Source organism: Aquila chrysaetos, chromosome 10, assembly GCF_900496995.4.
Source record: "Aquila chrysaetos chrysaetos chromosome 10, bAquChr1.4, whole genome shotgun sequence".
NCBI lineage: Eukaryota > Metazoa > Chordata > Aves > Accipitriformes > Accipitridae > Aquila > Aquila chrysaetos.
This window is the reverse complement of record NC_044013.1, coordinates 31,469,329-31,496,168: the sequence shown is the minus strand read 5'-3', so window position 1 is coordinate 31,496,168 and position 26,840 is coordinate 31,469,329. Positions and strand designations below refer to the sequence as shown.

General features: G+C 63.8%; 6 protein-coding genes across 9 annotated transcripts; 3 read left to right on the top strand and 3 right to left on the bottom strand.

Moving 5' to 3' along the window:
- The first annotated feature begins 216 nt into the window (after positions 1–216).
- Positions 217–2,809, top strand: METTL27 (methyltransferase like 27). Its single transcript, XM_030029205.2, has 5 exons — positions 217–345; positions 424–552; positions 638–773; positions 860–952; positions 1,392–2,809. The coding sequence occupies exons 1-5, from the start codon at positions 238–240 to the stop codon at positions 1,628–1,630; spliced, it is 705 nt and encodes a 234-aa protein (XP_029885065.1). The 5' UTR covers positions 217–237; the 3' UTR covers positions 1,631–2,809.
- Positions 2,810–3,178: 369 nt separating this feature from the next.
- LOC115347619 (claudin-4-like) lies at positions 3,179–11,843 on the bottom strand. Of its 3 annotated transcripts, none has more exons than XM_030029170.2 (2): positions 10,887–11,491; positions 3,179–4,061 (listed from the first exon to the last, which is right to left on the bottom strand). In XM_030029170.2, exons 1-2 carry the CDS (start codon positions 11,058–11,060, stop codon positions 3,408–3,410), a joined length of 828 nt encoding a protein of 275 aa, XP_029885030.1. In that variant the 5' UTR covers positions 11,061–11,491; the 3' UTR covers positions 3,179–3,407. The 3 variants fall into 3 exon arrangements, with proteins under 3 accessions (XP_029885030.1, XP_029885033.1, XP_029885031.1); XM_030029173.2 differs by lacking the exon at positions 10,887–11,491 and adding an exon at positions 11,670–11,843 and having other exon boundaries at positions 3,180–4,061; XM_030029171.2 differs by having other exon boundaries at positions 3,180–4,061; positions 10,855–11,048.
- On the bottom strand, positions 7,054–10,794 carry LOC115347620 (claudin-4-like). The gene is given in 2 exon segments (XM_030029174.1): positions 7,054–7,233; positions 7,235–10,794. Coding segments are annotated over 2 exon segments (630 nt in total). The 5' UTR covers positions 7,795–10,794; the 3' UTR covers positions 7,054–7,163.
- Positions 11,844–14,951: 3,108 nt separating the features above from the next.
- On the top strand, positions 14,952–16,095 carry CLDN3 (claudin 3). The gene is given in 2 exon segments (XM_030029271.1): positions 14,952–15,598; positions 15,600–16,095. Coding segments are annotated over 2 exon segments (645 nt in total). The 5' UTR covers positions 14,952–15,064; the 3' UTR covers positions 15,711–16,095.
- A 657-nt stretch (positions 16,096–16,752) lies between these two features.
- ABHD11 (abhydrolase domain containing 11) lies at positions 16,753–20,046 on the top strand. The gene is made up of 7 exons (XM_030027000.2): positions 16,753–16,968; positions 17,088–17,219; positions 17,359–17,835; positions 17,938–18,111; positions 18,566–18,736; positions 19,032–19,213; positions 19,517–20,046. Exons 1-7 carry the CDS (start codon positions 16,753–16,755, stop codon positions 19,653–19,655), a joined length of 1,491 nt encoding a protein of 496 aa, XP_029882860.2. The 3' UTR covers positions 19,656–20,046.
- Positions 20,047–20,736: 690 nt separating this feature from the next.
- Positions 20,737–26,624, bottom strand: LOC115346730 (caspase-1-like). 2 transcript variants are annotated; one of them, XM_030026993.2, is made up of 11 exons: positions 26,191–26,624; positions 25,783–25,926; positions 25,340–25,394; positions 24,544–24,816; positions 24,078–24,214; positions 23,650–23,826; positions 23,214–23,448; positions 22,927–23,079; positions 22,178–22,287; positions 21,706–21,812; positions 20,737–20,943 (listed from the first exon to the last, which is right to left on the bottom strand). In XM_030026993.2, the coding sequence occupies exons 3-10, from the start codon at positions 25,344–25,346 to the stop codon at positions 21,720–21,722; spliced, it is 1,185 nt and encodes a 394-aa protein (XP_029882853.1). In that variant the 5' UTR covers positions 25,347–25,394; positions 25,783–25,926; positions 26,191–26,624; the 3' UTR covers positions 20,737–20,943; positions 21,706–21,719. The 2 variants fall into 2 exon arrangements, with proteins under 2 accessions (XP_029882853.1, XP_029882854.1); XM_030026994.2 differs by lacking the exon at positions 25,783–25,926.
- Positions 26,625–26,840: the final 216 nt, after the last annotated feature.

The window sequence follows — 26,840 nt, the reverse complement described above, 5'->3', positions numbered from 1 at the left end:
CCTGCCTCCCCCTCCGGCGCACTTGGTCGCGCCCGGCTCGCCGTTCCCCCTAACGGCGCGGGACGGAGGCGGTGGAGGTGACGGCAAAGGTCCGGCAGCCAATGGGGCTCTGGGGGGCGTATCCGGGGCGGGGGCGCGGAGCCAATGGGGCGCTGGGGGCCGTATCCGGGGCGGGGGCGCGGAGCCAATGGGGCGCTGGGGGCCGTATCCGGGGCGGGGGCGCGGAGACGGCGGGGGATGCGGCTGCCGGCGGGGGTGCGAGAGCGGGTGGCGGCGGTGCACGGCAGCGGGGGGCTGCCCGAGCGCCTGCGGCTGTACGACGGCTGGGCCGCCCGCTACGACCAGGTACCGGGGCCGTTCCGCTCCCCTCCCCTCCCCTCCCCTCCCCTCCCTGGCGCCGCTGACCGCCGTGTCCCCCCGCAGGATGTGGCGGCGCTGGAGTACCGGGCACCGGAGCTGGCCGCCGCTTCGCTCGCCTTCGCCTTCCCCGCGCCGCCCGCCGGGGCGCGGCTGCTCGACGTGGCCTGTGGCACCGGCCTCGTAGCGCGGGAGGTAACGGGGGGGGAACGGAACGGACCGGGACGGGGCGGGGTGGGGCGGGGAGCTAACGGTGCCGTGTGTCCGTCTGTCCCCGCAGCTCCACCGCCGCGGCTTCCGCTGCCTGCACGGCGTGGACGGCAGCGCGGGGATGCTGGAGCGGGCGCGGAGTACCGGCCTCTACCGGCGGCTGCGGCCCTGCGTCCTGGGCCGGGAGCCGCTGCCCGCGCCCGCAGGTAACGGGCCGGCACCGGGGGCGGGGATGCTGCCCTGGAGGGTCCCCCCCCCCCGCCCCCCGGTGATGCCGCGCGTGTCCCCGCAGAGCACTATGACGCTGTGACGGTGGTGGGGGCCCTGGGCGAGGGGCAGGTGCCGAGCGCGGCCGTCCCGGAGCTGCTGCGTGTCACCAAGCCGGGTGAGGGGGTGTCCCCGCGTCCCCCACGCTGTCGCCTCCCCGCCGGGACCCCCGGGCTGGCAGGACGGCGACACCAGGTCCCGGTGGACGCTGGCCCCGTGGCACAGCCAGGACGTGGCCTTGTCCCTGCTGCCCGGTCCAGGCAGGGATGTGCTGCGGCTGCCCGGTCCCTGGCCCTGCCTGCCGGCCGGGCTCAGGCAGGGGGACACGGCAGGACGTGGCAGTGGCACTCCGGGTGCATGACAGCATGGGCTTAGGTGCGATGCCCTGCCCAACCCCTGCCTGCCGGCCTCCTGGCCTGCCTGACCACTGCCCGCTGGCCTGCCCGCTGACTCCTGGCAGGGTCCCGCTGCCTCCCCTCACCCCCCGCCTTTCCGAGGGGATGCCATCCCCAGCGGAGACACCCAGCATCAGCGTCACCCGTCCCCTCTCCCCACAGGAGGCTTACTCTGCCTGACGACAAGGAGCAACCCCTCGAACCTGCGGTACAAGGTGGAGCTGGAGGCAGCGCTGGAGAGGCTGGAGAGGCAGGGAGCCTGGCAGAAGGTGCTGGCCCAGGAGGTGGAGCGCTGGGAGAGGGCCACCTCTGAGGAGGAGAGTACCCAGGGCACCGGCTACATCTCTGGGGTGGTCTACATCTATCGGAAATGCCCTGTCCTCCCCCTCGAGGAGGGCTGAGACCTGATGCAGCTCTAGGGGGGGGAGCACTCGGCCCCTTGTAAAACCCAGCCCAGTGACCCCCTCCCAGAGCAGGAGGGCTGCTGGAGGATGACGACAGTTTTGGGGAGCATCCCCATTCTCTTCCCTGGCTCCTTCCCCCTGAGGTCTGGCCCCTGGGGGCCTTGCCTGCTCCTCAGCATGGGGAGGGTCTCCTGGTTTCACCAGGGTCTCATGGGCACCACCATTAGCTCTGACACTCAGGTACTGTCCCCAACACCTTGGCCCTCACCGTGACATCTCGCAGACCCACCTGGCTGTTCAGAGCCATGTCCTGTCCAGGATGTCTTCTCCCCGCCATGCCCACCTCTCAGCCCTCATGGTCAAAACCAGAATCCTTCTTCATCTTCCCCACCCCAGACCCCCGTGGTCTTTGCCTGGGGGCTCTTGGAGGTGGGTACCCATTGCCACATCCTGTGGTCCCCCATCCTCATCCTCCCCAGGAGTTAACCCCATGCACCCTGAGGTGCAGGAGACCTCCATGTCCAAACCAGGAGCAGCTGTGCCAAGGTGACACCCAGCTGGAGAAGCTTTCCAAGCACCACACCAGCCTTTCATCCTGCAACAGCTGCTTTAAGTCTCTCATTTTCGGACAGCTTTGTAGTTAATGGTCTGGGTGGGAAATGAGGCTGAAGGGGACTTCAGGAGCCTGTGGCCGCTCCCCACCCAGGAGCCACCCAGCATCGCCTGCCCAGCCTGTTCCCCAAGCCCCTTGCCATGCTGCCTCCACCCCTCCTCCTCCTCCACTGCTCCCTTGGGAAGCTTTTTACCCAAATCTCTTGCTGGGATATTTCTTTTTTTCCTTTTCCCCCAGACCTGTTCCTGCTCATCCCATTCCCATGGCCCAGAGGAATAGGCTGCTTCCTTCCCCTCAGGAGCTCTTCCCCAGCGAGAGGCAGTGGCTGTGTCTGTCCCTGTCCCCCACCCGGGACATCCCACATCTCCCACACTCGTCCTCCCCGCGGCTCTTGTCACCCCTCTGCGTTGCCCCCCCAGGTCTTGGGGTCCCTGCACCCATCGTGGGTAGCTGCCCTGCTCCCCTCTCCCCCTGTTTGTCCCCAGCACTGTCCCCTGGGCAGTTGGGGGTCGTGGCTGTCCCCATCCCTGCACTTGGCTGTTGAATAAACCTCCTGCCTCCGCTGCCTGCCTGCCGTGTGGTGTTCCCCGAGCAGGGGGGCTGTGGACCCTTTGCAGGGGGCAGGGGAGGGAGCCCAGCAGCCAGGGAGGGAGGGATTTGGCCTTTCTCTGGGGTTGACTCCCAGTCCCTGGGGGCTCAAAGGACCGAGCTCTGGGAGCCTGGTGTCCCCCCATGTCCCTCTTGGCTCTCAGCACCCTCTCCCTGCCTCAGTTTCCCTCCTGGGGGATATGCAGGGAGCGCCCTGGCTGGCTACTGCCGCATGCTCCTGGGGACGTGCCAGGCGCTGGTGCAGCAGCCCCTGAGCTGGCAGCAGGCTGGCAGGGCACGATACCCATGGGACACGTCACCATCCTCTCCCCACCACACCGCTTCAAAATGAGCCCAGGCAGTCTTGGTGGCACTGAGATGTTTATAGTCCATCGTGAGCACAGCCCCTGCACACCGGGGAAGGGCACACGTGGGAGGACTGTGCTGGCGGTGCGGCCAGCATGGGGATGGGCAGGAGGAGGCAGCATGTGGGCAGGGAGGGGGGTGGTGGCACATGGAGGCAGGATGGGGACGGTGGTGCTCTCTGTTGGGCTGGCACCCGGGCGCAGTGGCTCACACATAGTCTTTCATGGGGTAGCCCATCGGACTGCAGGTTTTCACCGCTCTGTACTTCTTGGGGTAGGGGTCCTGCTGGGACAGGGGTCCGGAGCAGCACAGGATGCCCCCGCCAAAGAGCTGGAGGGCACTAGAGGCCCAGCCGATGTAGAGGGCAGCCCCCAACTCTCTCTTGAGGGCCTCGGGCACCATGGGGTTGTAGAAGTTGCTGACAATGCTGTTAGCAGACCAGGAGACGGGGATGAGCAGCATGATGCTGGCCAGGACGAAAATGGCACCTGCCACTATGGAGATCCTGGTCTTTGTGCTTTTGTCATCCACGCAACGGGTGCAGTCTGCACCTGAGATGGCGGTGAGGAAGGCGAAGAAGGCCACGAAGATGGAGGTGACCACCAAGGCACGAGCTGCTTGCAGGTCGGAGGTGAGCTCCAGCAGGGAGTCGTAGACCTTGCACTGCATCTGCCCTGTGCTCTCGTACACACAGTTCATCCACAGCCCTTCCCAGAAGACCTGGGCCACCACAATGTTGGAGCCAATGAAGGCTGTCACCTTCCACATGGGCAGCGCGCAGGTGAGGATGGAGCCCAGCCAGCCCAGCACGGCCAGCATCAGCCCACCCAGCTGCATCGTCATCGTTGCCATCAACAGCACCTGCGGGGACAGGGCACAGCCATCACAGACACAGCCCCGGAGCCAGGTGGGCTTTCTGAAGAGCATGGCCTTTATGCTGGATGCAACCTGTTCCCCATCTGGGTGGGAATGGCTGCAGGATGGCATGGGGACACATGTGGCACAGAGCATTGCTGCAGATCAGCATGGGGACATGTGTGTCACGGGGCATTGCTGCAGGATGGCATGGGGACATGTGTGGCATGGGGCATTGCTGCATGTCAATATGGGGACACGTGTGGCACTGAGCACCCAGGTCCCGAGGAGGCTGAGGTGCAGGAGCGCCCGTGTGTCATGTTTCCCCCTACAATGTCCCCACGGCACAGGGCAGTCCTCTGCCATCGCCCCAACCCAGCTGGGCTGAGTGCATGGCAAGCGTTAGGGAGGGGATGGCTTTCGGGGAGCAGGATGAGGGGCTCACTGTGCCCATCCCAGCACACTCCAAAGCACAGACCCCACCCACCCCACGTCCTGCCGTGGTAGCCACCCCACAGCGCCCACCCCATGCCCTGCTCCATTACTGGTGCTTCAGCCTCCTTGGCCACAAGCATTGCACTTGGGGGCACGGGCAGGCGAGGCAGCCCCCTGCCCTCACCGTGGCACCGTCTGCTCCCTGTTCAAGGGTAGGTTTTGCTTTGCCCTTGGCAGCCGCCCTGCAGCACCCTTTGGACCCAGGATTTTCTCTCTGCGGTGCTGGAAATGGGTCAGAGCTCAGGTTTGCCTCTGATCCTGGCTGTGGTGCTCAGCACTTTCAGCAATACCCGCTCTTCCTTCACACTGGGAGCAGCACTGGGAGGGCAACCCCCCAGCGAGGGGTTACAGAGCCCAGGGTCATGCACCCCTGGAAGAGGGGTGGCTGGTACAGGGGGACACGCCAGACACGCCAATGGCTCCGCCACAGTCACACATGGCCACCATGGCCCCTGGCTCAGCCCAAATCACTGCCCCACATGGAGCAGAGCCCCTGTACTGCCATGGGGCAGAGTGCACCCATGGGTGCTTGCACTTGTGCTTAGCGGCTGGGACCAGCTGAGTTTTTATGAGCCCCGAGCGGCAGCGGGGTATCAGCTGTGCCTGGCACACCCTGCGGCACTTGCAGGAGGTTTCACCATCATTTCTCCAGTCCCGGTTTCGGTTTCTCCAGCCTCTCCTCCCCCATTGCGTCCCCACTCCTTCCCCAGCACCTTTCATCCCTTGGCATCCCGATGGACACCCAGCACTGCGACTTTGCCTCCCCTGGGCCATGAAAACTCCTTTGGGCCAAAAAGAAAGTCCCTCTCCCCGTGAAAGGGAGAGCAGCCTCCTGGGAGGTCAGGGGGCCAGGATGATGGGAACCCATCCCAGGCACCCTCCCCAGCCAGCAGGACCGGGACCACAAGAGACACCCAAAATGGGGTGCATGACCACCCACAGCAGTGACAAGTGGTGGCCCCATGGATCCCGGCAGGGACGCTTGATGGATCATCATGCTAACATTTCCACCCAGCCACCAGCAGCACAGGGCTGCAGGAACGTTCTCCACCATTCCTGTTCCCAGTGAAAGGATGGGGGAGCTGGGAGCCCTCAAGCCCCCTGACCCAGATGAGACACCCAGAGCCAGCAGCCGTCACCCATCGTCCCCACGCACCCTGAGGCAGGAGGGAAGGATGTTCCCAAGCCAGTGGAGCACCAGCTGCGCCCTGGCACAACTTGTCATGCCGGAAGCGAGATAGGCAAAACACCTGGTGTTGCCCACGCTGGCCCGGGGGTGCTCCCAGCCGGGCTGTCAGGTAGCCCCGGGGCCAGCACGCCCTGACCCGCCCTTGCCAGCGCCCATCACCTTCCTGTTCGGGTGAGAAGATCACACCGGGACAGGCGTGGGGCAGCTCCAACGCCACCTTCGGCCGCCAAGGCATTGTGCCACGGAGGCACCCATTGTCACCCCCTCCCGGGGAGCAAGGGTCTGGATTGGCCTGGGGAGGGGAGCGGTGGGTGATGCCAGGGCTAGAGCAGGGGTCTGCTGGGATCGTGGCAAGCTTCAGGGAGTAGATTTGGGAGATCTCAGGGGGATGGGGGTCCACAGCACAGGAGCACCAGGCTGTCCCACCACTGAGGCAGGTGTTGGAGAGGGTAAAGAAAACGAAGCACAGCGGGGTCTGAGCAGCTGCTGTTTAATGTGGGAAGGCTGCGACACGGGGATGGATGGCAGCACAGCGGGGGGGGGGGCCACCGCAAGCCACCTCCTCCTGCCCCTGGCCCGGGCACCCAGCTCGGGTGGTTGCTGAGGGGGACCATGGATGTGTGCACCCAAGGGGATGGGGTCGGGTCCGGGAGTCACCCCCCCCTCCATGCGGGTGCACAGTCCTGCTCCCACCTCCCCGACCGGTTCTCCCAGCCCAGCCGCTGCCTTCCCACTCCCAGGATAATGATGCCCCCGCCCCGGGGAGCTGCCACGAGAAATCACACATTTGTACAGCCGCTCCAAGCCCCGAAAGTAGGTCAAAGTAAAAATTTAGGGTACAGGCAGGTGAGAGCCCTCACTGCCCCTCAAGACCCTGCTGGGGCTTGCAGATCCGCCGCGATCTCATGACAGCGTGGGACAGGTTTGGTGTCCCCATCAGCACCATTGCCCACCCTGATGGATGCGTCCTGGGGGGTTTTACCAGGTGAGAGCCCCATGGCACCCGCAGGACAGGCCCCCGGGGAGCGCTGGGAGCTGCATCACCGTGCGGCACACCCTGATACTGGGAGCCAGCAGATGCTCTGGGTGGGGATCGGGTGGTTTTTCAGAGAAAATGCCATGGCTGGGTGCTCCAGGGCGAGCAGGACCCCCTCCGGGGGGAGGACAGCCAGGACAGGATCTCCCTGTTCCCCATCTCAACCGAGATTAAAGAACCAGCTTCAATCCCCCAGTGAACAAAGGCAGCTCTGTCTCCCCCTCCTTGCACCGCCCCGGCGCCCAGCCCTCCCTGCCCCGGCTCCTGGCCAGGCCCCGGCTCGCGGCCAGCCCCCAGCCCGGCCAGGGGGGGCTGTGGGCCAGGGGCACCCCGGGAGGTCCCAGCTCCCTGGTGTGGCTTCGGGGGGTCCAGGCAGGCGCAGCAACTCCTAGACGTAGTTGCTGGCTGGCAGCGAGCGAGCAGCTGTGAACTTGGCAGAGTATGGCTTCTCGCCCTGGGGGGGGGCAGGTGCAGCAGAGGATCCCCCCCCCCAGCAGCAGGAGCGCGGAGGCTGCCCAGCCCACGTAGAGGGACGACCCCAGGTCCCGCTTCTGGGAATCAGTGACCAGTGGGTTGTAGAAGTCCCGGATGATGGTGTTGGCCGACCAGGAGATGGGGATGAGGATGAGGATGCCAGCAACGATGAAGATGACGCCGGAAAGGATCATGACCTTGGCTTTGGCGGTGTCGTCCTCCACGCAGTTGGTGCACTTGCCGCTGGCGACGGCGAGCAGGGTGCCCAGGACGGCCAAGACGATGGCCACCACCACCATGGCGCGGGCGGCTTGCAGGTCCTGCGGCAGAGCCAGCATGGAGTCGTAGACCTTGCACTGCATCTGCCCCGTGCTCTGCACCACGCAGTTCATCCACAGTCCTTCCCAGATGATCTGGGCCGTCACGATGTTGTTGCCAATGAAGGCCGTCTCCCGCCACATGGGCAGGGCACAGCAGAGGATGGAGGCCAACCAGCCGATGACAGAGAGGGCAATGCCCAGCACCTGCAGCCCCATGGAGGCCATCACTTGCCGCCTGCACCCCTGCCCACTTCCCACAGCGCAGTGCCGGCTGCCGGGACCATGGCAGGCGTTATATGCCTTTGCCGAGGGAGGAGCACCGCCGCAGCCGCCGTCCTGCCGCCAGCACCGGATGGAGGGGTAAAACCAGTTTCCCAGGATTCTTCCACTTGCATTTCTCCCTGCAGCGATGACACTTATTATCCCGGCTGCTCCCACAGAGGACGACACAGGGGACTGGCATCAGGCCACCCAGGCGCAGGAGTGCATCCCACTGCTGCCTGTGGGCAGGCAGGAGATGCCAAGGGCACCTGCTGGGGCTCAGCCTGGGATGCTGAAGGGGAAGAGCCAGTATCTGGGCATCAGGATGTCTCTGCTGTCACTGCCACAACCTCCTGCTCCATCATCCAGATGGGGTCCCTCCACGATTTCGTGCCTCAGTTTCCCCCGAGCTCGTGGGGGTGGCTGCTCCGGCAGCAGTCCACCCTCCAGCCCCCTGCGGCCCTGTGCTGGGGGAGCAGCACACCGTCCCTGCCCCACTGCTGGGCTCCATGCCCGGCAGGACACAAGCAGCTCTTGTTTGTTCCTTGGCATCCGTACCAGCTCTTCCCAGCCCTCCATCAGGCCTCAGGCGCGTGGTATCACCGCCCAGACCCATAAACCGGTTGGAGCGGCTGCCGGCTCCACATGGAGGAGAGACAGCGCTGCCCGGGGCGGGATGGGGGCAGACCCCAAAACCGACCCCACCTTGTGCTCCACTGCCGAGACGCCGTTCACACGGCAGCCCTTGGTCACAACGCTGCCGACATCCTGCTGCCTGTGCTGCCTGCGCTGCCTGCACTGCCTGCAGTGCTGGCCAGGCTCAGTGGGTCAGGGCTGCGGGGGGCAGAGGTGGCCTCGAGGTGTCCCAGTGCCGCCACTGCTGCCCCAGTGGTGACGAGGGTGCCAGGTGCAGGCAGGGCAGCGGGGCCGGCAGGGCTGCGTGTTGCTGACAGCATTTTGGCACAACCAGCCGTTTCCACTGGCCAGACTGTGCCGATACCAATGCCAATGCCAATTCCAATGCCAATACTGATGCCGATACTTTGGGCACTGCCCAACCTCTCCTCCTTTAATCCATGAGCCCCCCCGCACACATCCCCTCCCCGCTACCTCCAAAGTCCCTCCAGCATCTGCGCAGGCGCAGCACGAGGCCAGACAGACTGCAAGGATGGACAGATGGACATTGCACCGTTCTCCCACCCCAGCTTAATCCTGGGCCTCTAGAAAAGATAACAGGGCCTAAGATAATCTTAGTTTTTCCAAGCACTGGGGTTACCGATACGATCCAATCACTTGTGCTAATTGTTTAGCGCGACAGGCTCTAGAGCTATCGCTGCCCACTCCGGGACCTCCCTAAGTATCATGCCCCAATGCCGTGGGATAAGCCGGGTGGTCCATGCACCACAGTGCCATGAGGATGCCAATGGCGCCCGGTCTGGGGATGCCAGTGCCTGGCGCGGCAGGAGCAGGCAGGGCAGAGCCCAGGCACTCAGGGATACTCGGGTCTTGCTGCAGACCCTGACCCCTGGGGACAAGCCGGGGTCCTGCCTGCCTGACCTGTGCCGGAGGAGCCACCCAGACACTGCGATGCTCCATCCGTTCATCTGTCTGTCCTGCTGGAGCGCCCGCATTGCTTACATACCAGTGTGACCACCCCGGGGCTGGAGCCTCATGGTCAAGAGCTCCCTTTAATCTGTGGGTCTCTAGAGCATCTCCGCCAGGGCTGGACTCTGCCTGAGGCTGAGCATGGCTTTCACCTCCCAGCCAGCTGCTATAACCACCAAATTATTTGTGGCTGGAGACAGGCACGTGCCAACACGTGTGTGCACTTTGCATGGGCCATGTCCCCACAGGCATGTGGGGACATGCCTCTGGGCTGCGGACAAATGGCAAGGTGGGGACAGGGATTCCTCTGTGCACTGAGCATCAAACACCTGAGCTGCTCATGCTCCCCCTCGGAGCCAGAGCAGGCGCCAGCACAGCCCTCTGACAGCCAATTACTGTAATTAAAGCTGGAACGTGACAAATATTCAAACTGGCGGCTGCCACCCAGAAACAGCTCCCATGCCCTTCCCCACATCCCCCAGTGACACGCTTGCCCAGCTAGCACAGCCAGCCCTGTGTTGCCAGCACTGCTCAGGACAGACGGACACAAGCTCGGCAGGGAGCGGAGGAGCAACAGCCAACCCTTGGGGCAGCACGCCATCCCCAATGCCCACTGAGCCAGAGGATGCTGGTGCAGCATGGGTAGGACCGTGGCACCACCAAGCACCTCAGCACATGTCGTTTGGGGCCATCACTGCATGGACACCAGCCCCATCCCAGATGCCTGGGTGCATCTTGCAGGACCTCAGCCCTGGCTTCGTCCTGGTGCCACCAACAAGTGGACATGGCACAGGGACATGTTGTGACGGGACCACAGCCCACCCGCTCAGCAGGGAGCTCCTCCACTCCAAAACAGGGTGCTCGCCCCATCCCAAGCCTTTGCCACCCAGCACCTGCCCCAGCACCCAGCCGGGTGCAGGTGCCCTGCCCCAAATCCAGTGAGATTTGCAGGGGGGGCGGGCCTGAGCTCCCGTCCTACTCTACCGCATGCTAACAGGGTCAGCGACATCAGAGCTCCCGTCCCAGCACATCAGCCACCAGTCTTCATGGCTCGGGAAATGCCCTCCACCAATCGTCCCTGCTTCATCAGGATGGGGACGTGCCACAGCCCCATGGCTGGGCAGTGAGGCCATCCTGGGCAGGGAGGTGGCATTAAACCCGGTGTCACTGCGAAGCCAGGCACACCAGGTGCCCGGCAGAGGCTGCGCCGCCCTGACCTTGCACACGGCAGAGGACACCCCACGGGCAGAGAGCTTGGGGCACGAGCCCTTTGCAAAAAGGCTTGGGGACATCTCCACCCAGGACACATGTGACATTCCCACCTCATGCGCACACCCAGCACCGGCTCAGCCCACATGCCGCTGAGCCAAAAGCCCCTCATGCCCCAGCACCCGCACACAGACTCGCCACCCCGGCTACCTCGAGGTCCCAAAAATGTTGGCAAAACTTGCCGGCAAGCGGTGATCCACTGGGATCTCCGGCTTCACATCCACCGAGAAAGGCACAGCACCAGCCCTTCTGCTCAGCCGGCACGGAGCTGGGCAGCCTCTCCCTTCCAGCGGCCGGGGATTATTTACCGGCAGCCCAGAGACTAAATGTTCCCAAAAAAAGTACTTGCCCAACATAAAACCCCCGCGACAGGCTCAAATATGCAGAGTCAGGTTGTTTCCCACTAGGGGAAAGCAAAGTCTTATCGGCTCGGCAGGAGAGGAGCTGTGTGCCGGGAGCTGTGGGGTCCCCAGAGGGACACAGCCGCCAGGCAGCAAGTGCTGCTGCGAGAAATGGGACCTTCGGCCTGAAGTCGCTCTGAAAATAAAAGCCCTGCCCAATTTGCTGAGCAAAAAGCATCTCTGAACAGAGAAAATATGCCCAAGTGCTGACGAGGTGTTTGTCAAAGGGATGGGGGAGACGACAGCCACGGCTCAGGAAGGGGGATGCGAGTGGTGCAATGGGGGTGCCCCCGCAGGCAATGCTCGGAGGAAGCAGGGTGCTGCAGCAAAGCCCCAGAGAAGCTGATCTGAAGCCATCGGGGTTGGGATGCCCTGAGCACACTGAGATTTCGGGCGTTCCGGCATTCCTCGGGCAAGCTGCCAGCCCCCTGCCAGGTCCCGCCGGACCGTGCCCCCCACCACCTTCCAGCTTCCCATGTGCCGGCCGGGCGCCGGCGCAGCTGGCAGCTCCATCCCCACCCCGCCGGCAGACAGAGCTACCATTGATGCTTGGAGCTGCCTTACCTGCTCTCCGCCGCCGCAGAAGGGGCTTCAACAATGGGCTGCCTGTGTGCCCTGGCCGGGGCAGAGCCAGCAGCCCCACGCCTGAAATATAAGCAGCCGAGGCAGCATTTACCGCCCCGGCCCAGCTCCCCTAGGGGGGGAAACACGCCGTCACTCCCGAGACCGCAGGGGAGGGGGAACACCCCAAAACCTGTGCTGGCTGCTGGGTGCACGTGAGCGGGACGCGGCCCGTGATGCCCGGGGCGGTTTCTGCTGTCACCTCCTGCTCACCCCCAGGGGTGCTGGGTGGGGATGGGGGGATGCCTGCAGTGGGTGTCCCCCCCTGCCAGTACAGGAGTCCTTCCCGCAGCGTGGGCCACCAAACCAGCAATGCTCCCTTGACCTTTGGGTCTGACTTTCATCTGGGGTCACCACATCACTGGGGGTGCAAACCTGTCCCCATGTCACTGGTGGCTCCATGCGGCCATCCCACCTTATCCCCATCCTGGGGGACCTGCTTTGGGTGATACTCCCAAGCCCTTCCCAGCTGCGGGGGGAGAGCAGAGGGGTTTCACCAGGGTGGGGGATGCAGCAGCAGAAGGGATGGAGATGCTCCCAGGACCCCCGCAGGGATGCTGGCCCCACTCAGCTGTTTTCGGTAAACACTGGCAAGCCGGTTTGCTCGCCACAAGAATGCATCCTGAAGCGTGTGGCAGTGGCGGCCAGCACCCCGAAACCCCGGTGATTTGCCCCTTCTTCTGTCGTGAGTCAGGTAGCAGCAGCTGCCCCGGGCCGGCATGGCACTGTGCACAGCCTGTACTTTGGGCAATTTGGGATGACGAAGTGGGGACGCAGCGTGTGGGGCTCTGATTGCAAGGTCGGGGGCTGCGGTGCTTTGCCTGCCCCATCTCACCCCATTCCTGCCCCAGTAGCCCCTACCCCAGGGGCATCCCCACTGCCCCATACGCCCACCTGGGGTATCCCCCTCTTTTCCTGCCCCACACGCCTACCTGGGGGTATCCCCCCCTACCCCACACTCCTACCTGGGGTATCTTCCTGCCCCACACCCCCGCCTGTAGTATAACCCTGCCCCTACCCCTGCCCCACAGCCCTGCCTGGGGAACCCCCATGCCCCACAGCCCCTACAGCCATGTGTGTCTGTGGGTGCACGTGCTGCTGTATCTGCAGCCGTGTGTGCACCATGGGGTGCGCGTGTGAGCACCTGTAGCACCGTCGTGTGCCTGTTCGCCTCTGTCTGTGAGCATGTGTCTGTCTATGTGTGCAGCTGCGTGTCCGGGTGTCCCTGCCGGCAGAGGGGGTGTGGGTTTGTGTGTGTGTGTGTGTGTGTCCCTGCCGGCAGAGGGGGTGTGGGTTTGCGTGTGTGTGTGTGTGTGTGTGTGTGTGTGTGTGCGCGCGCGCACACCCCAGGGCCACCAGCAGAGCCCTGCCTGAGGTGCATGCTGCCAGCACCCCTGCCTGCGGACCTGGGGGGCCCTCGGCCAGCCCAGAGCCCGCTCTGTTTGGGGGTTGGCAGTGTAGTGCCAGCTGCACCCCAGCAGGCCTGGCCCGGTACCCATCATCGCCTGCTGGCAGTACTGGCATCACGGGCACCCCAGGGTGCCCCTGAGGGCCGGGACCCCCAGCACCCCCCAGCAACAAGGGCGCAAATCCCTGGGGTGCTGCTTGCATGGGCTCCCCCTTGGCAGCACATATGGGGTCACCCCTGGGTACCCTCACAGCCACCAATCTTGGCCAGCTGTGAGGGGCTCAGGGTGCCCTCAGTGGGGTGATTAGGGTACAATGGGGTAGCAGAAGCCCACCCAGCCAAGATACAGGAGGTTATGGGGTGGTAGAAGCCCACGTGGCCAGATAAAGGGTCTTTTGGGGATGCCCCAAAATGGGGCTAGATGGGTTGGCAGAGGCTAACCTGGCTGGATACAGGGTATTGGAGTGTCACAGGCTGCTGGAGGTCAGATACAGGGTGCTGCAAGGGGCTGGAGGCCAACCCAGATGGATACAGGGTGCTGGGGTGACGTGGGGTGACAACTGCTGATCCAGCCAGGTATGGGGTGTCGGGGTGCTCTGGGGTGGCAGAGGCTGACCCCACTGGCTATGAGATGCTGCAGGGCAGCAGAAGCTGACCCAGCCAGATATGGGGTTTCGGAGCACTGTGGGGCACCTGAAGCCAACACCCCCCTGGCTATGTGGTGTCAGGGTGCTGTGGGGTACAGCCAGGCAGACACAGGACTCCCCCCCATCGCAGACCTCAGGTGCCTGAGCAGGGAGGGCTGCCACCACCATGCCGGCTGCCAGCATCCCGCTGCGCTCTTGAATAGTTAATAAGTCGTAGGGGAGATTTCAGTGCAGGCAGGGAACAGGCAGGAGCAAGCCCATGTCCGGCAGGGGCCAGCAACCACATTCCTGGGGAGGGGGGGACCTGGAAATACCGGCACCACCACCGGCATGCAAGGTTGGGGGGGATGGTTGATGGGGGAGACACATGCACCCCCACAGCCATGGGGCTGCCGCTGCCAGGTCTGAGCGTGACTGCCGGCAGCCTGCCTGCACCTGCCTTGTTTGTTTTTTATTCCCTTCGCCAGCTGCCCGCTCGGGTTGATGGGGTGACACTGCCGGGGCAGTTACGTGCGTTATCTGCTTCCTTCAAGGCCAAAATATATGAGCACGATGAGTAAAGATATCTACCATCCGGTTGGGGGATCCCCACCAGTGTTGCCTGCCTGGCAGGGTGGGAGCAGGAGGGGGCTGGGCAGGGGGGGACCCCCAGCCCGGCCCCCTCCTGCTCCCACCCTGCCGGGCACGGAGAGCACCCATGGCTCCCCTAGGACGGCTGTGCCAAAACAACAAGCATCACAGCACAGTGAAAGGGTTGCACTTTGCACGGCGACACAAAGGTGCTCGGCGCTTGCCGAACCCCAGTTAAATGTGAGCACTGATAAGACACTCCAGAAATAAACCAAACCCTGACCTGCCGGCACCTCTGGGGGGGAATGGCAAAGCCGAGGGATTTCCAGGTCCCCAAGGGGGTCCGGTGGGTCCGAATGAGCATGGTGGCCATGTTTCCTAGTACCCATCGCCCCGAAACCAAGGGGATGGCCGTAGCAGGTGGCGTCTCTCCCCCTCCCACCCTTCTCCAGTAACCCGGCGCCATCTCTGCAAACAAAGGGGAGGGTGTGGGACGTGGGTGATGGTGACGGAGGAGCGGAGAGGAGCGTCCAACAGTGAAACCCCACCCCGGGCGGGCGCTTGAGCTGGCCCCGCCAGCCCTTATAAACACAGGTGCACCCAGGTGTAAGCCGATCCCCCAAGGGCTGCGAGCAGTGACGGGTGAAGGCGACGGTTTCGGTCCGTGGGTTCTTCTCCGCCATCGCCCGGAGCGCGGCAGCGAACCGGCCACCATGTCGATGGGGTTGGAGATCGGCGGGGTGGCCTTGTCGGTGCTGGGTTGGTTGTGCAGCATCATCTGTTGCGCATTGCCCATGTGGAGGGTGACAGCCTTCATCGGCAACAACATCGTGACGGCCCAGATCATCTGGGAAGGACTGTGGATGAACTGCGTGGTGCAGAGCACGGGGCAGATGCAGTGCAAGGTCTACGACTCCATGCTGGCCCTGCCGCAGGACCTGCAAGCCGCCCGTGCCCTCCTGGTGGTGGCCATTGTCTTGGCCGTCCTGGGTTTACTGGTGGCCATCGTGGGCGCCCAGTGCACCCGCTGCGTGGAGGATGAGAGCACCAAAGCCAAGATCACCATCGTCTCCGGCGTCGTCTTCCTCCTCTCCGGCGTCATGACCCTCATCCCCGTCTCCTGGTCGGCCAACACGATCATCCGGGATTTCTACAACCCGCTGGTGATTGACGCGCAGAAGCGGGAGCTGGGCACCTCGCTCTACGTGGGCTGGGCGGCCTCCGCACTCCTGCTGCTGGGGGGGGGCCCTGCTCTGCTGCTCCTGCCCCCCCAAAGATGACAGGTACCCCACCGGCAAGGTGGCCTACTCTGCCCCGCGCTCCGCCGTCACCAGCTACGACAAGAGGAACTATGTCTGAGCCCCCCCCCGGCACCTCCCGGCATTCCCCCCCCCCCCCCCGGGATCCTTATCGCCCTCTATGGGGACCGGGGACGGTGGCATCCGGGCGGGGGGGGGGGCGCGAAGGAGGGGACGGGGACGGCTGCGGGGTCAGGGCCGGGCTGTGTAAATAGAGACGGTTTCGGTTAAACAAGAGGCGGTTTCGGGTCGGCGGGGGAAGCGGCACCCGGCGTGCCCCTGCCCGCGCTGATGGGGCAGGATGGGGACAGGGATGGGGACGGTACCTCCCCCTCAGTGTCGTCGTCCCCCCCACCCCACCATAGCCAGCGGCCAGGCACCGCCTGTCCCTGTTACGCGTGGTCTGTACCGGTTACATTTGTCAATAAACGTGTCCTGTTTTGGTAGCCCGAGTATCCTTGGGGCAAGGGGGGGGGGGGGGGCAGGACCCCAGCGGGTATGGGGAGGGGGCGCCGAGGCTACAGCCCCCCCCCCAAGCAGCCACCTCCCACCCTCTGCTACGGCAGCACCACATTTGGGGACAGGGGTCTCACACTGCAGCCCCTCGTCCGCCCACCCGGGGGGGGGGGGAAGTGTCTCTGCTGAGGGAGGGCCGCTCGCCCCCCTGCCCGTTCGGGGGCACCTTTCTGGCAGCCGTCGGGACGGGAGCCCGCGGAGCAGCCGCGGAAATCCGGCAGCGGCGCTCCCTGCCCGCCCGGTCCAAAGTCTGGCTCCGCGGAAGGGAACACGGGGGGCTCCCCCCCACCCCAGAGCAGCGCCTGGGGCGAGGCCTCCTTGCACAACCGCTCCCCTCGCCTCGGCACGGCCGTGGCACCTGCCTTCCCCGCCACGCTCCAGCGGGCAGGGACAAAGGGAGAAGGAGCTGCTGCAGGTGCACGGCCGGAGCCCGCGCTCCCCGGGGCCGAGCGGGCTCCCCAGGCGCCTGCAACCTGCCCTGGGGGCGGCTCGCCCCGCTGCCCGCTCGGGGGGGCTCGGAGCAGCGTTTGGGAAAAGGCTGCCCGCGGGCAGACGGGAGCGGGAGGTTTCCCCACCCTCGGCCTCGGATGCAGCCGCAGGCAGGAACGGGTAGCCCGAGCCTGCCTGGCCCCCAGCGCTTTGTCTCGGCGGAGCCCCCGCCGCCCCGCTCGCAGGCAGGTGATCTGCGCGGGTCAAATTCCCCCGGGGCCGCGCCCCGCCCCGCTGCCCGGCACGCCTGGCTGCCCGCTCGCTGCAGGCAGGCAGGCAGCTGCGATAAGGATCGGCAGCGCGTCGGCAAGGCGGTCCTGCCCGGCTCTGCCCGGCCCGGGGCTCTGCCTGGCACCGGCCGGGCCGGGGAAGGGGGGGGGGGGGGAGCGGGGGGCGGCGGACGGGGACACGGACCCGTTTCCCTGCCCGGCAGGCAGCGCGCGGGCAGGCAGTGACCTTGCCGCCGCCGAGAGTCTGGCAGGCGCAGGCAGAACCCGGCACCCTCCCGCCGCCAGAGGGCGCCCGCCGCTGGCAGCCGAGCGGGGCGGGGCCGCCCGCGCGCGCAGTGCGTCACGGCCCGTGCGCCGCCGCCGCCATCATGCTCCGCCGGCTGCCCCGCGCCCGCGCCGCCGCCCCGCCATGGCGGCTGCGCCCCCCACCGCCGGCCGCCGCCGCCGCCGCCGCCCGCTCCGTGGTGACGTAAGGGCTCGGCCGCTCGCCGGGCGGGAGCGGAGGGAGGGGTCCCGACGGGAGGGGCGGGGCCGCTACCCAGGGGTGGGCCCCGCCCCCCGGCGTTAACCCCGCCTCCGCGCCACGGTGTCCGTCCCCCCCCCCAGGGGCTGGGCTCGCCTGTGGGGCCGGGACGCCGGCCACTCCCCCTGACCGTGGCCACGCCCCAGCCCCCACTGCCGTTCCACCCTCCTTGCCAGCAGGGCAGCCCTTGGCCCTACCCCCCCACCCCGCCCTGGCCACGCCCCCATCCCGACCACGCCCCCTTCGTCCCCGCATCCCCGGCCACGCCCCCATGCCACCCTGTCCCCGGCAGAGCGGTGCCGCTGGCCTACGCGGAGGTGGGGGGCCACGGGGACCGGCCGCCCCTGGTGCTGCTCCACGGGCTCTTCGGCAGCCACGGCAACTTCCAGGCGGTGGCCAGGGCGCTGGTGCGCCGCGGCAGCGGCAAGGTGAGACCCTGGGGCCGGGGGGAGGCTGCAGCGCCCCGAGGAGGGGGGTCACGGGCGGGCAGTGCCCGGGGCTGGGGTGACACGGTGCCCCTGCCCAGGCAGGTGCTGACGCTGGACGCCCGGAATCACGGCGGCAGCCCACACAGCCCGCTGATGACCTACGAAGCGATGAGCCTGGACGTGCAGCACCTCCTGACCCACCTGGGCATCACCAAGTGCATCCTCCTGGGACACAGCATGGGGGGCAAGACGGCCATGACGCTGGCCTTGCAGCGGGTCGGCAGGCGCAGGGCTCCCGGGGCTGGTGGGGGGAGCTGGTGGGGGGCGGGATGCTCCTGGAGCGGGAGGCTGTAGGAAGGGGGGTGGCACCTGTCGGGCTGTTCATGGGTGCCAGCCTTGCCCACAGCCCCACAGGAGCTGGCTTTTCTCCGCCACGGTCGGGGGTGCTGTCCCGCTCAGAGCTGTAAGCCCGGTTGTGGGAGCAGAAGCAAGTCTCTGTCCACCAGCCCACGCTCTGCCCTGTCCCTCTGGCACTGATGGCAAGGGAGCTTGGAGATCTCTCGTGCCAAGGCACAGGGAAATAGGAACTCGGGGAGGAGCACATGGAGCTCTCTGCTGAGGCAGGAGGGAGCTAAAAGCCTTCAGGGAGTCTGGGTGGGAGTGGAGCCCCATGCCCAGTCCCACTGGGGAGATCTCAGCTGGCATCCATCTGCCTCGCTTATGCCCCCAGCCAGACCTAGTGGAGCGCCTCATCTCTGTAGACATCAGTCCCATCTCAACCGCACCAGTCTCCGAATTCTCTGCCTACATCTCTGCCATGAAGTCAGTGAAGATCCCGGATGGTCTGCCCCGCTCTGTGGCCCGCCAGATGGCTGACGATCAGCTGCGTCCAGTGGTCCAGGTGGGAAATCCCACTCCTTGGATGGGGTTTCCGCTCCCAGCCTGTCCCTGGGACCAGAGCTTTAAGGCCCTGTCCCTGGGACAGGGCTTTAAGGCCACAAGATTCTTTCCACCCCTGCTCACTCGCCACTGTCGTGGGCAGCTGGAGGACATCTCACCAGGGCTGCAGGGGTGATAGGGAATGTGACAGCATGGGAGATGGGCAGAAGGGGGTGGAGGGGACGATGGAGGGTGCCAGGACATCTTGAGGGCTTGTTGCTCTTACAGAAGAGCGTTACGATACCCTTTTGTGGCAGCTCCCGCAGCTGAGACAGTTCCTCCTCACCAACCTGGTGGAGGTGGAGGGCCGCTACATCTGGCGGGTGAACCTGGAGGCTATTTCCCACCACTTGGCAGATATTATGAACTTCCCCACCTTCCACAAGCCGTATCCTGGCCCTGCACTCTTCTTGGGAGGATCCAACTCTCCCTACATCAGGTGGGACTGGAGAGAAGCCGTTCGAACTCTGTGGTTTGACCCCTTGTGCTCTTCTGCAGCTACCGAGGGTGGGAGGAAACCCCATGAGATGGGGAAGGTCCTGGAGCGAGCTCTGTGCCTCCAGCAGCTGGTGACACCAACGTGCTGGAGAGCGAGAGGGAACCTGGGGGCAGCCCTGGGCTTTCCCAGCAGGGAAGGGGACATGGTCAGTCACGGGATCCCCATCTGCCTGGGGAGGGTGAGGAGAGACACCTGGATGGACCTCTGACCATGCTTCCCATCGCATGTTCCCTTGTCCTGCAGCTCCAAAGACTACCCGGAGATCCAGCGCCTCTTCCCCAAGGCGGAGGTCCAGTACATCAAAGGTGCAGGCCACATAGTCCATCAGGATAAATTTGAAGAATTCATCACTGCTGTCCTCAATTTCCTGCCACCACCATAGTGCTGGGGACCAGGGTTTCTGCAAGCACCGTGTGGGACCTGAGGAGCCCCGGGCAGTGATGTGGGGCTCTGTGAGAAGGGGCTCGGCCTGGACCGGCTGCCCACTTTGCAGTCTGATCCTGCCTGGAAAGCCTTCTCTCACTCTGGGTCACCTGGAGCTGGAGCAGAGCAGCACCTCCATCCCACTGACCTCTCCTGCCACCTCACAGGGACATGGGGTGGCAGTGGCCCAGGACACTGCCCTTCCTGCGCAGCCTGTCCTGCCCGAGCTGGAGTGTCTCGAACACTAGGAGGAGGCAGGAGAGCCCTCTCATTTTCCTGCTGCCAGACCACCTGGTTGTGGATCTGGCTATGACTTTGCAGAACATGCAATAAAGCTGAATCCATGCCAAGGCAGAAAATGGTTTGGATGTGGCCGCGGAGGACAGGGAGGGCGGCGGTGGGCACAGGAAGGGGCTCTCGCTTACCAGCGGGGATGCTGGTGGGAGGTGACAACTGAGCTGGGCCTGTAACATGCCAAGCTGTGGGAGCAGCGCACATTAAGACACAGGTTTGAGGATCTTTCTTGGCTCCCAGGGGGATTCATGTCCTTGCTCCACCTTGGGGGCAGTGGGAGGATCGGGGAGTGGGGGAAGCTGCCTCGTGAGCAAGGAGATGCTGCAAGCCTGCAAGGGTGAGGCATGGAAATCCCCCTGGAGCGCATCTGCCCAGCCTGCCCTGAAAGCGGGCGTCCCCTCCTCCCTGAGCTTCCCCTGATTTCTCACCTCCCGCCTACTCAGCATCCCCCAAGAAGGCAATGTAACAGCAGCTACTGCCAGTCAGGCTAAAGGGAGAGGAGCAGTGCTGTCTGCTGTGAAAATCCCTTTATTCGACAACAGGTAAAGCCAGAGATGGGGCAGAAGTGGCTCTGGGGGTGATGGATCATCTCTGTTGCAACTGGGGACCGAATGGGAACAGTTAAGAGAGACACTAACCAGCTTTGCATTTGGTGCTCCACAGTCAGGTGTCTGTGCTGCTCCCTGGGAAGAGTTGGCTCAGTTTGGGGTTGTTTGCAGGCCACAAAAGGAAGGGAGGACAGGAGATCAAGGAATATTTTATTCCAGGTCTGTAATTGCCTAGCAGAGGAGGCACAGGTAGCAGGTTTAGAGATTAACTGTGTTTCTGCAGAGCTGCTTGGATTTTTCTCTTGTCCTTTCTCTCTGGAACAGGGCTGTGTTCACCTTGAACTTGAGCTTTCTGCTGTGTTACCCCAAATTCAAACACTTGCTATCTGTGTATTATTTTTTCACCTGCAAAGAACATTAGACGGAGAAGCTCCTGAGACACAGGCTACTGAAACGCGTCGCTTGAGTACCTGTCTTTCCTACGGCCAGCTGGGAGGTGTGAGAGACTGAAAGAGTTAATATCTCAAACATTGTGGTGGGGCAAGTTCTGCTTAAAGATGAACTCTGCATAACAACAAACCCTGCAGCAGCAAGGAACCAAGGTGAAAAGCCCATCATCTCAGACATCAGCAACAGGAGGGGGAGGATGTGCTGGAGGGTGTGCAGGTCCCTGTTCTGATAAGCTGTTCTGATACAAAGATCAAACAATGGCAGTGTCTGCAGGGAAGGAGAAGTTATTCCCCAAAGGACCCCCAAGCCCAAAGGCTCACAAACTGCTCATTAGCCTAATGAGTTTGAGTGCCTGCCCAAAGGAGGGGCAAGGATGATAAAAGTACACAAACTGAAGCCCCAGGTGCACAAGCCCACTGGAACTGGACCCCTCCGCTGACTGAACAAACGCTGGACCCAGGACCAGTGAAATCTTCTCTCTTCCTTTTTCTCTGTCTTCTTTCTTTCCTTTTCCTTTTCCACAATCCCTACACTTCATCAGGCCACAGCCCAGCCCCGGCTACCAGCACACAAGTCCTTTGGATATCCTGTCTGAGCCACAAAGTCTGGAGCCCAGGAGGGATGGGGAATTTCTCCCTGCTCCTCCCCGCTGGCTGGGTACCAGGTTTAGGGCACAGACAAAAGGCTGCCGCAGAGGTCTGAGGTAAAGAGACTCACCATGGGCAAGGAGATCAGCAGCCTGGGAAGAGGTAGAACTTCCTGAGCATTGTAGTCCGTTCTTGTGATGGCAACTGCTGAGGGAATTTTCCAAAGGAATATTGGACCTGGGGTGAGAGAGACAGTAGAGAGAAGAGAGCAGCTCCATTCCCAGCATGGGAAGGGTGCAGGGAGTCATGAGGCATCCCCAGGGACATCCCCAGGCACGTTTCTGGTGGCACAAGGGATGCCATGGGCTGTGCCAACAGGCTGGGCTCTTGCGTGCCGTGCCCACAACATGGCAGGGTGCTGATGGCTCCAGAGATCCAGCTGACTTCCCAGGCCAAAGCAGACCCCTTTTTGACAGAGCCTGCTCCCAAGAGGCCTGCCGAGAAATGGCACGCCCTGGCCTGAGCTCTGCTCTGAGCAGTATTTCTGACCATTGGCATGGCTGCATCTGCTGGCACACCTGCACTTAACTACAAAGCCGCACCTTTCGGAAGAGCTCCTGTAAGTCACTGTTACAGGCATGGTTTCGAAACTGCTCTATCAGGCGCTGGATGAAAATGGAGCCTGTTTTTGGGCTTCTCCAGGAGACAGTATCTGGGGAGACAGAAGATGCCAAGTGTGATTCCACTGGTGTCCTTCACTGCAACAGTGATGAACGCTGAGTGCTGGAGCAGGAGACGGGCATCTTCTCTGAGATCATTATATTTGGCCCATTAAACCCACAGCATGGGAAAAGGACAGGGCATTTCAGGGAAGACAGAAGGGATGTATTTTATTCAAGCCTCTCTGCTCTCCCATGCTCCCAGCCACGCCAGCTGCCGGGCTGGCATGGCCTGGAGCCATCTGTGACCCAGCAGAAGATAATTCCCCCAGCCAGCCACTGTGGTGAGATAAATCGGCTGGGGGAGGAGTGCAGGCAGAGCCGGTGGGGAGGGCTGGAGCCAAGGCAAGGGAAGGCAGCCAGGCAGGGGCACACAGCTCTGGGCCCTGGTGCTGCCACTAAGAGGGATGTGTGGGTGTCCTGGAGCAGCATTGTACCCTGGCATTGGTGGACACTGCCTTTTCCAGAGGCTGTTGGAGCAATGCCCAAGCGGTCACCAGATGGAGGGGGCCCCCAGCAACCCGCCCTGAGAAGGAGGAGGAGGTGTGGAGGAGACCCATGGCATCAGGAATGGGAGTCCTGTCCTCCTGGCCTGCCCTCCGGCAGGGCAACTGTCTCCAGGAACTGCTTACCAGGCGTGGAGGAATGTAAAGTGGCAAAATCACTCTCTAGGTGGACTTCACAGATTGCGTCATCTTCCAGCCCTGCAGGGATCGTGTGAGCTGAGCTGGAAGCGGGCATGGCAGGGTCTGCAGAGTCGCTCACCATCACGAACCCTACCTTGTCTAGGAAGGGAGGGTCAGCCATCAGCGATGATGGGGTGTCCCGTCCTGTCCCCACCCTGTGCTCAGGGCTGACGAGCCCTGGGAGAGCCTGGCCAGCTTGCTCGCCTCACAGGCACCTCATAGCAGGGACTCACCTCCACGACAGGACTGAATAATGACCAGTTTGGGTTTGCCCAGCAGTCCCCGGCAGTGCTTGTTGTTGAATTTCTCGTAGATGGTGTCAAGGGAAAGGATGTCTGTGGTCTCGCCTCTGCTCTTGGTCCCGCAGAGCCCAGCCCTGACCCCATGGGACATGAAGACCAGGAAGGTGCTGTCAGAGGTCCAGTGGTCTTTGTGATCTGCAAAATCCTTCATGACTGTAGCCATCCCCTACAAACCAGCATAAGGAAGGAACATCAGCTTCCCATGACCAGCTGTGTGGAGACCCAGCCACCAGCTGTGGGCAGGAGCCACTGCCATTGGGGACAGAGGTGTCCCTGTGGTGCCTGAGCTCCCCATCACTAACACACGCAAGGAGGGTCTCTGCACCACTCCCAGGACTGCTGGGAGCTGCTTTATGCAGTCCTTTACCTGGGAAGTTAAGTTGCAATGGATGTCCACTATGTAGCCCAGCCCTTCCAGCAGCTCTGTCATCCCCTTTACATCCACTTCAGCCCCATCCCGCCGGCTCAAGTGCTCAAACTCAATGTTGCAGATGAGCAGGGCCCTACGGGTTCGCGTCTCCCGCGGTAGATGGATAGGATAGATCTGTGAGGACAGAGGGAGGCAGCGCTTAGCAGTGGGTGGGTGCAGGGGCTTTTCTTGGGAGGCAGCTAATAGCAGAGAAGGCCCACGGGTGCAGCAATGACTTCTCCCTGTCCTAGGGCCATCTCCTCACATCTCCTGCCCTGCTCCTGGGTCAGCAAAGACCCTGGCTCCCCTCAGCAAGCCCCTGCCCTCTCTGGCAGGGCAGCCAGGCCACTTTCCAGCCCTCCTCTCATCTCCTCTGCCTGCAGCACCTGGTCTCCCTCTGTGTCCCTGATGCGCTGGTACTCGCTCAGGGAGCACTGCCGGATCCACTGCTGGCCCTGGATGCTGATGGGGGGCCCAAGGGGGGCCTCAGTGCTGGGGGAGGCCAGCTGCGCACCAGGAAGCCCTGCAAGCAGAAAGCCCCACAGTTACATAGGGAAGCACCTGCAGCAAGAGGGGGCTGTTGCAGGGCATGGGAAGGTGAGCAGAGCTGGGCTCTGCCCCTTGGGGGGCTCTGTTCAGCCCCCAGGGGGGACAGCCACCCCTGAGAGTCCTGTTGTCACTGCATGGCAAGGGGGGCTCAGTGCCACAGAGCAGTGACGCTGACGACACCCAATAGCCACTTGCCTTCAGGCCTTGGACACTCGCCAGGGCCAGGTCTCCCTCCAGCATCCCGCCAGAGGCACCAGGAGCCCCAGCATGGCCAGGGGCAGACCACGGCCCTGAATCTCTCACCCGAGTCAGCAGCCAGACCCAGCTGCTCTGCCAAGGTGCCATCGTGCTTCCTGAGGTTGTTGATGAAGATCTGGCTGGCCTTGGGGCCCTTCAGGCGCACAGTGTCAATGAGGCAGCGGGCCTTGTCAGTGCGCACCACGTATCTATCCTGCACTTCATCCACCTCCTCGAGGCTCAGCACCCCTTGGGCCAGCAGCTCGTCCAGCAGTCTAGAGATCAGCGGCTTGCTCACACGCTCCACAAAGGCTGTCCGCACCTTCATGAGCAGCTCGTCTGCAGGGCAGCCCCGTCAGTGCCGGAGCCCCCATGCCATGGCTCCTGCTTCCCCCCCCCCCCCCCCCCCACTTCCTTTTTCCCATCTCCTCCCCTGGGTGCTGATCCCTTCCCCATCACCCTTCTAGCTGCTCCCCCTTCCCCATCACCTTCTCTGGGTGCTGCCCCCTTCCCTATTGCCCCCTCCCCAGCTGCTGATCCCTCCCCCACCATCCACCCTGGGTGCTCCCCCTCCCCCATTGCCCACCCAGGTGTGCTGCTCCCTCCTTCACTGCCCACCCAGGGGGCTTTCCCTGCCATTGCCCACCTCCCCCTTTTCCCACACACCCAAAGAAAGTGCCCCACGGGATGCATTTGCAAGAAGCAGGGCCCCAGCTACTCAGGCATGCAGTGTCCCGGGCCCCAGGCCGCATGCTGCACTGTGTCCCTGTGCATCAGGCAGGACAGGGCGAGCAGGACCCAAGCAGGACCCAGGCAGGCCCCTGTCCCAGCACTGAGATCCAGCACCGCTGGTTGTACTCACCCGCCATCACCCCTCAGTCCCCGGGCCTGCCAAAGGAGCCACGAAGTCTGTTCCACTGGGGGAAAAACGAAAGCAAGTCACAAGCCACTTCCTGTTGCCCTACTCCTGGGCTGTTGCTATACCACGCCCAAGCCCATGGTCACCTATAGTTCAGCACACGCCTGTGAGCCCGCTGGGCGTGAGGCCAGAGCCTCTGCGCCCTTTGCAGCCATGCTTGGATTTCCTCCTGAGGGTGCTCAGCACATATCTGTGACACTGGGACATCATAAACGCAGGTAACTGGCCCCAGTGCCGCAACACCCAGCACCCGTGGGGCGAGGAGGAGGCTGCCAGCCCTCCTGCACCTCTCAGAGCCCGGCACAGGGCAGCTCCACTCACAGCTCGCAGCCCCAGGGCCAAGGACCGATATCCCCTTCATTCACACCCCCCAAAACCCTCCAGACCTGTCTGTGGCTGAGCTTGGCTCATCCCTTCCTCGGGCTGCCCTGTCCAGGTGCTGGCAGGGAGACCCTGCAGCATCCTCATCCATCCAAGGGTTTGCCAGCTCCGTCTCCATCCCACAGGCACTGGGGGGACAGGGAGCCTGCCTGAAATGTAAAATCCAGACTGTAAGAAAGCCTGAGGTTGCCCCATAACTATATTAGCAGGGCTGTTTTCCAGGGCGGGTTGAGTGTAAGGTGAGGATGGCAGAAGTAACACCAACGATGGGGAAACCCAGGGGCTTGAGCCGTGGGGAAGAGGGACACCCAGCCCTTTGGGAGGTAGCAGCAAGCAGCGGCTGGCCACGGAGAACTGCAGCTGCAGAAGGCTGAGCAGGCCGGTAAAACAGGGAGGCCTTAAGATCTTCTTACCATCCAAAGGCTTCGGCAGGCCCGTTGGGAAGGCCTGCCACACCGCGGCTCCGAGGTGCCCCAACCCTGTGACGGGAGTCCAGCGCCACCCCGCCCTGGCCAGGACACCGCTCAGGGAGGGGGAGGGGGCGGCGCTGCCTGGCAGGGCCCGGGCTCCCCCGAAGCCAGCCCACACCACGGCCCTCAGCGGGCGGCTGCTGCCTGCGCAGGAGGACGGTGTGGGACACGTACCCCCGGGGGGCTGTTTGGGGGGGGGGGGGTGCCTCTGCCCCCAGGCCCCCGGCCTCCCCCTCGGGCCGCCCCCCTCCCACGGGCCCCACCGCGGCCGGTTCCCCGCGGCCCGCGGGCGCAGGAGCGGCGGGCCGGAGGAGGGGGGGGTGAAAGAGGCCTGGTCACCGGCCGATCACTTGAGGGGGCGCCCCCTCCCGCTCCGGTTATGCCCCCCCGGTTATTTTCACACACCCCCCCCCGTGACCGCCCACCCTTTTCTGAGGGGAAAGGTTGACCGGCCGCGGATTGGCAGCAATGGGACGCGCTGTGATTTCTCATTGGGCGCCGAGCGCTGGGTCCCGCCCCGCGCCGCGCTCCGCGCCGGGTCACGGGATAGGCTTGCGGGCGAGGAGAAGGGCGTGCTCTGGCGGCCGGTGGCG